Source organism: Siphateles boraxobius, unplaced genomic scaffold (genome assembly GCF_051911475.1).
Source record: "Siphateles boraxobius isolate OS27281-9 unplaced genomic scaffold, OSU_SipBor_1 1, whole genome shotgun sequence".
In the NCBI taxonomy this organism is placed as follows: domain Eukaryota; kingdom Metazoa; phylum Chordata; class Actinopteri; order Cypriniformes; family Leuciscidae; genus Siphateles; species Siphateles boraxobius.
The window spans coordinates 11,646,138-11,655,270 of NW_027508699.1; the positions used below are offsets into that span (position 1 = coordinate 11,646,138).

Genomic DNA, 9,133 nt, shown 5'->3' on the forward strand with positions numbered 1-9,133 from the left:
ATTTAATTATAATATTTATATCAGTAAGTCTCAAGCGATATGTCAGTAAATATGTTAATGGATTTGTATTATACTTAGTATGAAATAAATGTATTTTAAACACATTTTGGTATATTTTTTTTTCTCTTGGGTGGTTACATGTTACATTGTAGCCATCAGTTCAGATGACTTTATTTCCTACACCACATGATAGTATATTAATGATGGAAAAAGGCAAACAAGACTATATGTGAAAAAAAAGAACATCCATGGTTTGTTTTCTAAATACAAACACAGAAGCTTGTAAAAAAAAAAGATCTGATGTAAAAGTCAGCATTTGCTTATCTGTCCATGAACTTTCCAGTCTGATTTGCATATCTGCATCTGCACAGAGACCTGCTGTAGCTGGTTTCATAGACAGAAACACTATTGCGCCTGTCTCAGCTAGTTAGCGTCACCCCAAAAACTTCCTCTCTTTTTTTCTTTTGTGGTTAGCTTAACTGATGACGCCAATACTACATAAAAAGGCTTGTGAGAACAGCCCGCTCTTATTAACTGAAATAACTGAAACACAACAGCACAGCAACACGTATCTGCACCAGAAAGGTTTTTGTTAAAATGCCAACCATATTGTCATCTGCAACAGAAATAAAAAACATGAACCAGGAGGATAAAACAGTCAATCCCCGGTAAGTGATGCTTGTATTTACTTTTAAAATGTATGTGTGGTAAAAACAGGATATATCATGGAATTGGAGCATTTGTCTGAGAAATTTAACCAAACAAATCCTTACTCATCAGGAGACTAGACAAGTGGCGGTTTCGTTGCCCCTTGACAGACAAGTAAGCTACTTTACTTTTATCTTGTGAAATATATAATCACAATTGTAATAATTTATTGTTGATTGCGTTTGAATGTAAACTAATTATGATTTATTCAAACAGACTGAACCCTGGTGAGACCCTGCTGTGGTCCCAGTCATTGGAAAACCTCCTTAGATCTAAATGTAAGTGGCATATACATGTATTAGTCCTTATACTGATATCCTTGTAGTTCATATATTAATTAATGTATCGGATCTAATACGCTTTACATTGTGCACACATGTCTGTGAATTTTATATTCACAAGAACATTTCATCACAGCATTCAAAACCACTTCTTTTGCATTGTAGATTTATTTGACGTAATGTAGGACAAGGCAAATATACACGAACAAAACATGCACTGTTTACTAGATGGTCAGATAGCTGAATCAAGGAACTAACTATATGTATGCAAAGCAAAAGAGAAAAGCAGTTTTAGTTATACAAAAGTTATTAAAACACGTAAGCTACACATTGGAATTTTACTATTTCACCCCCATTTCCTTTAAAAAAATCTATTTTGCACTAGGTAAAAAAAATACTCCCTCTCAGCGCCTTTTGGACAAAAATGTCCCCATTGAAACCCATTAAAAATGCAATTTTTAATCCCAGGGCCATTTAACTATAAAATGAAGCAATCTTTGTTAAGAGGCTTTCATTCTGTTGGCAAGGCTTCAAAATTTAAATTTTTACTATTTTTTACCAGATGGTGCCATTTTTCCAGGTTTGGGCTATAAAGCAAATACTCGCTTTATTCCTGTTTTCTGCTTCTGCATATTATAGAGACAATTGGTTAAATTATGCAACGATAATTATGTGGGTGTGTTGGTATGGATGTCAGAGTGTGGTTGGTAAATGTGAGTTATAAAAAATATGTGTGTGTGTGCATGTGTGTTTGTAATATTGAGAGAGAAAAAGTCAACTGCAAATAAGAAATCCAATTACTCAAAAGCTCATTTTTTGAGATATCTACCTCAAATTTGGAACACAACTTATTTATATTTATGGCTTTGATTTTTTAGCCATTTTAGAGTTCAACTTGTTTCATAAAATATATATTTGATATAAAATAATGTTCATAAACAATTTTCATAAACTTAAACCTATATAACTTTTTTGGGGATTTACTTTTTTTTTTTTTACTTCAGCAATAATCTGCTATAGGGCTTATTTAAAATGAGAGCAAACTTAAGTCTGTGCTCCCAAGCTTCACATTTTTATGACAAGGACATTTTTGTTCTCTATGTACCTATGTCTAACTTTTCTTAAATGAATGCACAAGGGTTAAGGATCATGTGACGCTGAAGACTGGAGTAATGATGCTGAAAATTCAGCTTTGCATCACAAGAATAAATTACATTTTAAGATATAATAAAAATGAGATCAGTCATTTTAAATGGAAATAATATTTCACAATATTACTGTATTTCTGATCAAATAAATGTAGTCTTGGTGAGCATAAGAGACTATAAATAGTTCAATAACATCTATATATTTCAATGTCTAAATAGTTGGCTATGAGAGAGAGAAAAATATCTTCAAACTTTAAATTAAAAATCTTTATTTTAATATCAAGCCAAGATTAATATTATAAAGAATGATCACCTTGGCACCAGCTGGTTGAAAGTCATTTTAAAAATTGCTCATAAAAGCATTTGCTCTGAGAAAAGCACTTTTTTTTTTTTGCAGCTGCCACTTCATAATTGTTATACTCATATTTTGTATCTAATACAATGAAATGCAGTTATTCGGGGGCATTTAGGTGTCCAAACACAAGCTGCCGCTCTGACGCAAAACAGATGCATTTGCATTGAGCCACAGATTAACCCTGCGGTTTGTTCTTGTAGATGGCATGGCAACATTCCACACCTTCCTCAAGTCCGAGTTCAGCGATGAGAACATTGAATTTTGGCTGGTTTGTGAAGACTACAAAAAAATCAGGAGTTCGTCCAGGCTATCCTCAAGGGCCAAGAAGATATTTGAGCATTTCATCAAGGCAGAAGCTCCCAAAGAGGTAAGCACACTAGCACAGTCTGAAGATCTCTATGTGGTTTTATTGAGCGATGGAGCGATCGATCAACGTCAATATGCTTCTCACTGCTTCTCCGTCAATCTCTCCTCAGATAAACATCGACCACGTCACGAGAGACCTTATCAAGCAGAACGTCCAAGCTCCAACTAGAGTGTGTTTCGATGAGGCTCAGAGGATTGTCTTTGGTCTTATGGAGAGAGATTCCTATCCCAGGTTTCTTCGCTCGGACATGTACAGATCCCTTCTGGAATCAGTCTCGCATAGGATTAAGGTCTGAGAACATCGTAAATGAAGGACTGTAGGACTTCAAACACATCTTCGGGACTGTTGGTGCAATGGACAAGATGGCCGTGGCATAATCAGGCTTTGTCGATATGTAGGCCTGGACTCAGGTTGCACTGAACATTGCAATCCACTTCAAAGCTTGAATAAGCTACTGTTTATATATGTGCCGTGTTACACTGCTCTATTGTTCCACATGGCTGTGGGATACACAAAGACAAATGAGCCTTCTGTGAAGCTCACCTGTGATGAACCACAGGAGATCTGAAACGTGCTGGAACCACAGGAACACCATATGGGCCTTATTTAACTTTTATTATTTTCAATTCTGGATGAGTGTCATATCTGGTTGGCATGAGATGACTTGGGAATAATACTAATGACATATTATGAACAATTTCATGTGACGTGAAATGATTCATGGACACACAATGTACAGAGCAAATGTAAATCCGACTGTTTTTGTGTGCGCAGTGGGGAACTGATGGGATATTCTCACAATAATCTGAATAACACACCGAACTATTTCAAATTGTCTAGATTTCCAGGCCAACAAATATTTAAAAAAGGCTTGTATTTCCTGGATTCATCACAATTTACTGATTTCTTACTATAGAAAAACACTGATTAAAAGAAAAAAGTTGGTTGTCCAAGTTGACGGGATGTTAATATTTAAGAGCCAATGAATAACTTAATAAACACAACTGCAAATAGAAAGCCGTGTGTTGTTGTTGTTATGGGGAATTAAATTTACGTTCAATATTCAAAAATGTATCTAAATGTTTCTGCATTAGATTCTGAACCGAGTGACATTTATTTTAAAGGAAGGAGCAAAATGGTAACACTTTATTTTGATAGTCCACTTTAGACATTCTATACATAGCTTTGCAACTACATGTTAGCTACCAGTCATTAGAGTATTAATAGACTTTTCCTGATATTTAAAATAAGACAAAACTATAAACAATAAATTAAAACTAACACTTTATTGTGATGATTCTGCTACAGACGTTCTACTGACTATAAGTAACCTTGCAACTGCATGTCAACTGATTCTACTAACCCGAACCCTAACACTTGCAACATAAGGGGCCGTTTTCATGACACCGTTTAACTAAACTAAACTAAAAACGGAAATCTTTTTATGTGTTTTGGTCGTTCATTTACACATGATAGTGACATTTTGGGAAAATATTATGTTAGCAAAATTGCACGTTTTTTAAAATGATGTCTTTATCCTCTCAGTGTAAACTACAAAAAATGGAAACGGGTGATGTGCATGCGTATTACGTGTTCAGTCTCTAGTAAAGGCACATAGTGTTTCTTTACAAAAGCCCCTTTCCCACAGAGATTCTGGAAAATACACGGATAAAGCGACCCGGGATTTGACCCGGGTTCGTTTGATTTTGGTTCATTCACACTGATTTTCCGGAATCAGAGAGTGCGTTCACACACAACCCGTAAAAATCCCGTAAAGACACGTGACATCGATGTGACATGTAATGTCTCAGCAGCGTCTATAGTTTGCTTACGAGCTGCTATTTCTCTCTCGAGAAACCACGGTTGTGCATTTCTTTTCTCTGATTCGATCATAAACTAGTGCATTACGTACCGTTTCACTAGCCTGCTTTCACTTCACTTCAGCGTCATCATTACGACACGGCATTGATTACGGCTTTTGTTCACACCGCGCTCGTTCCGGGACTGATCCTGGCAATGTTACTAGGTCCCCAACCCGGCATCAATCCCGGCATCAATCCCGGGTCGTGTTTCCGTTCACACAGAAGGTGTTCTGGCAATTTCCCGGCAATTTCCCGGGATCAACGCGCTGTGTGAAAGGGGCTATAGTGACATCGCCAACTACTGGCATGGCAGCAGAATACAGTGTTTTTAGTCGTTTTCGTGGATCTGTGTGAACTGGGGTCATTTTGACAATGTTGCTGCCTGTGCGTGGAACACGCAAAAGAAAACTTTAACAATTCTAGTGCATCATTGTTGTGTAAACTTACCCTAAGAGTCAACTAATACTCTCAACCAGGGGGCCAGGGGCCTCAAGATGACTTAAAATGATTTAAAATAAGACAAAACAAGTATTAAATTAAATTAAAACAACTAAAAATATCTAAAATAATTGATTTTACCTGCAAATATTGTTGTGGACAATGGGAACTCAAAAAGTTTGAGATCAACTGCTCTAATGAGAGTTAATTGGCATGTAGTCGCAAAGTTACTTTATAAAATGTCTAAAGTGGACTATCGAAATATTGTAACCCACAAATATTTCTCAAAAATATGTTTGTATGGTCTTAAATGATAAAAACAATTCTGTTCAAAATGGAAACTTCGTGGTTCAGAAAAGTTAGTTCTAAGAAAGATTTGTTGATGTCACTTATGTTTAATATATTGCTCTGTATGTTCATAACAAATCAGACATTCAATGCAAAGTTCTAGGGACTTTTCTTTACAATTAAAAATATGATCTGAATTATAAGACACAGATGTAGATACAAGAAATTGATATTGGACATCCCCTTCAGCATGCTGCTTTCTGTTTCATGACCGAAAGCTTGGGGGGTTGGGTAACATCACATGGTGAGACTTTCTGTCACCACTTCCCTATTTACACAGACACTGTGATAGTCATTGTACTCTTTTTAAATATCACTGACCGAAGGGAAGTTGAGGTGACCACTCAGTACCCCTCACCTAGGACAAAAATTATCATATCACACACGTAATAGATAGAGATCTTTTTTTAATGCTCACTTGGATTGGAAAATTTGTATTTCCTCTGAATGTTGCAGGTTTTATGGCCGGTCAGGTGCTCTGTAAATTCCATTGCCTTGTACCTTTCACCACAATAAGCAGCATACTGTAAATTACTATTAGAAAACTGTGGATGATACGTGTACATTGTACCAGTCAGAAAACTGCATAATCACCCCAAATTGTCACTTGTTCCTTATTTTGAACTTCATTGTTTTTTTTTTTAATTAATCCAGTAATGCTGTCAACTACATATGTTAGTAGTTTTTACAGAAATAAAACTGCTTTTTACAGTAAAAATGCTACGGTAAAAAGCTTATTAAAAATAAGAAATTTTACAATTATAAATGGTTTAACTTCACATTATATATAATTTTACTGTAAATACTGTCAAATGTGTGTGTTTTTGGATATAAAACTATGTATTACCATAACTTACATTAAAATAACAAATAAAAGATCACAACTTTCACAACAAATAAAATATCACAACAAGTGACTACATCTTTCAAATGACATGAATACATTTTCACTACCCATACACCACCAAAACTAAAGGCCAATTTGCACGTTTACATACTCTTTTCAAATCCAAACAAATACAAAATTGAATAAGGCAGCAGTTTGCTACATTTTAATACTATTGAAATATATTTAGAAAAAGAAAGAAAGATAATTAAAGCATAAAATATGAACTACAATCAAAACAATTCAATTTTTGGCCCAAAAGCAAGCATGAAGATCCATCCATTACACAACCCAGACCTAACCCTCAGTTTGGTGTAAGGAGATCATACAAAATGTATCAATGAAAACTTATGAATTAATTTCAATTTGTCACCAATTTGCCAAACTGTAAAAAAGTTACAAATAGCCATGAGAGTGTTGTTAAGTGAAACAGAATGAAATAGAAGTCAATCGTTTTTTCTTCCCTATATTTCGGTGAAACAGCTTTTCGAATGAAAAAAATGTGGGGCGGGACTTGATATTTTCCTTTGTGAATTGATTGGATCTATTGCTGTGATGTCATGTGATTGACAGGTTGTCCCGCCCTCACGCCATCAGACAAGAGAAGAGATGAGCTGCAAGAGGGAGAAGTTGGTTTAAAGAATAAGGGGCACATTAATGACAGTTTTTTTTAATTGCTTTGGCGCAATTTTTACAAACATTTTCAAAACTCCTAGTTATAATATCCCATCAGATGTGCACTTTTTCAAACATTTCAGCATATTTTCAATAGTGTTAACACAAAATCACAAAGTATCCTTTTTTAATACACATAATATGTGTTTAATCTGTATACATTTTTCATTCACAGTAACTGTCTTTCATAATGTAATCAATATCAAACTTATCATTCAGTTTAATACATTTGTCTATCATTTAATTCAACTTATCTTAATGTTTAATCAATTAATCATTTATTATGTCCATAGATTTTCAACTGGTCTGATTGTTGCCTGTTAATTTGTAAGTTACAAACTGCTGTAAGAGCTTTCAGTCAAGAAAGACCAATAACTAATTACTTTCACCTGATGATCACAATTAGATACCATTAAAGCAGAAATGTGTGTGAGATTTTGCTATGTTCAAACATGGAGCAGGATAGACTTGTAGAGACAGTAAATCTGCATCAAAGAGGTGGTGGTGCTCCTCAACAACGAGGTGCTGGTGCTCCTAGACAACATGGTAGTGGTGCTCCTCGACAAAGAGGTGGTGTTGTTCCTCGACAACGAGGTGGTGGTGCTCCTCGACAAAGAGGTGGTGGTGCTCCTCGACAACGAGGTGGTGGTGCTCCTCGACAAAGAGGTGGTGGTGCTCCTCAACAACGAGGTGGTGGTGCTCCTAGACAACGTGGTGGTGCTCCTCGACAAAGAGGTGGTGTTGTTCCTCGACAACGAGGTGGTGGTGCTCCTCGACAAAGAGGTGGTGGTGCTCCTCGACAACGAGGTGGTGGTGCTCCTTGACAAAGAGGTGGTGGTGCTCCTCGACAACGAGGTGGTGGTGCTCCTTGACAAAGAGGTGGTGGTGCTCCTCAACAACGAGGTGGTGGTGCTCCTAGACAACGTGGTGGTGGTGCTCCTTGACAAAGAGGTGCTGGTGCTCCTCGACAAAGAGGTGGTGGTGCTCCTCGACAAGAGGGGGTGGTGCTCCTCGACAAAGAGGTGGTGGTGCTCCTCGACAAAGAGGTGGTGGTGCTCCTTGACAAAGAGGTGGTGGTGCTCCTCGACAAAGAGGTGGTGGTGCTCCTCGACAAAGAGGTGGTGGTGCTCCTCGACAAAGAGGTGGTGGTGCTCCTCGACAAGAGGGGGTGGTGCTCCTCGACAAAGAGGTGGTGGTGCTCCTAGACAAAGAGGTGGTAGTGCTCCTAGACAACGAGGTGGTGGTGCTCCTCGACAAAGAGGAGGTGATGCTCCTCGACAAAGAGGTGGTGGTGCTCCTAGACAAAGAGGTGGTGGTGCTCCTAGACAACGTGGTGGTGGTGCTCCTCGACAAAGAGGAGGTGGTGCTCCTCGACAAAGAGGTTGTGACGCTCCTCGACAAAGAGGTGGTGGTGCTCCTAGACAACGAGGTGGTGGTGCTCCTCGACAAAGAGGTGGTGGTGCTCATAGACAAAGAGGTGGTGGTGCTCCTCGACTAAGAGGAGGTGGCGCTTCTCGACAGAGGAGGTGGCGCTCCTCGACAAAGAGGTGGTGGTGCTTCTTTTATCCTGTTGTACAAACCTTTTTTTTATATGGCTTTTGACCGTTTGTTTGAACCTAAGTGTAACATCCATTGAGTATAATAATAATGATTATGTGGAATGAAAATATGTGCAACTAGAATAAAAACATGAGATCAGTTTTTGAAAGAATGACTAACTGTTATAAGTGTGATCAGTTTAAAGTTTTGTACTAAGAGTTTTGAAAATGTACACCTTACATGTGAAAATAGTACCAAAGCAATTTTAAAAAAACTGTAAATAAAACAATAATGTGCACGGATAAAACATTTTTAATAAATACTGCAATATCCACACACTAAAAAAAAAGAGTAGTCAGTTTAGATTTAAAGGTGCTTTTAACGATGTTTATAATTGTGTTAAATGGCTCTACTCAGGCATTCAACTGTAGTGTGAATCAATAGTGCGTCATTCACATGTAGTGTGAATCAATCTAGTGCGTCATCATAATACACGCTCAGGCTGACTCGATTCATGTGGCTGAGA

General features: G+C 37.3%; 1 protein-coding gene across 1 annotated transcript; it reads left to right on the top strand.

Moving 5' to 3' along the window:
• Positions 1-392: 392 nt before the first annotated feature.
• rgs13a (regulator of G protein signaling 13a) lies at positions 393-6,409 on the top strand. Its single transcript, XM_077205507.1, has 5 exons — positions 393-668; positions 781-822; positions 925-986; positions 2,693-2,859; positions 2,969-6,409. The coding sequence occupies exons 1-5, from the start codon at positions 598-600 to the stop codon at positions 3,152-3,154; spliced, it is 528 nt and encodes a 175-aa protein (XP_077061622.1). The 5' UTR covers positions 393-597; the 3' UTR covers positions 3,155-6,409.
• The last annotated feature ends 2,724 nt before the right edge of the window (positions 6,410-9,133 follow it).

What these genes read in the sequence shown, in the direction of transcription:
- rgs13a (XM_077205507.1), top strand. Translation starts at nt 598, where the DNA reads ATGCCAACCATATTGTCATCTGCAACAGAAATAAAAAACATGAACCAG. An exon ending in GATAAAACAGTCAATCCCCG is followed by an intron (nt 669 to 780) that starts GTAAGTGATGCT and finishes CTTACTCATCAG; the next exon opens with GAGACTAGACAAGTGGCGGT. An exon ending in AGGCAGAAGCTCCCAAAGAG is followed by an intron (nt 2,860 to 2,968) that starts GTAAGCACACTA and finishes ATCTCTCCTCAG; the next exon opens with ATAAACATCGACCACGTCAC.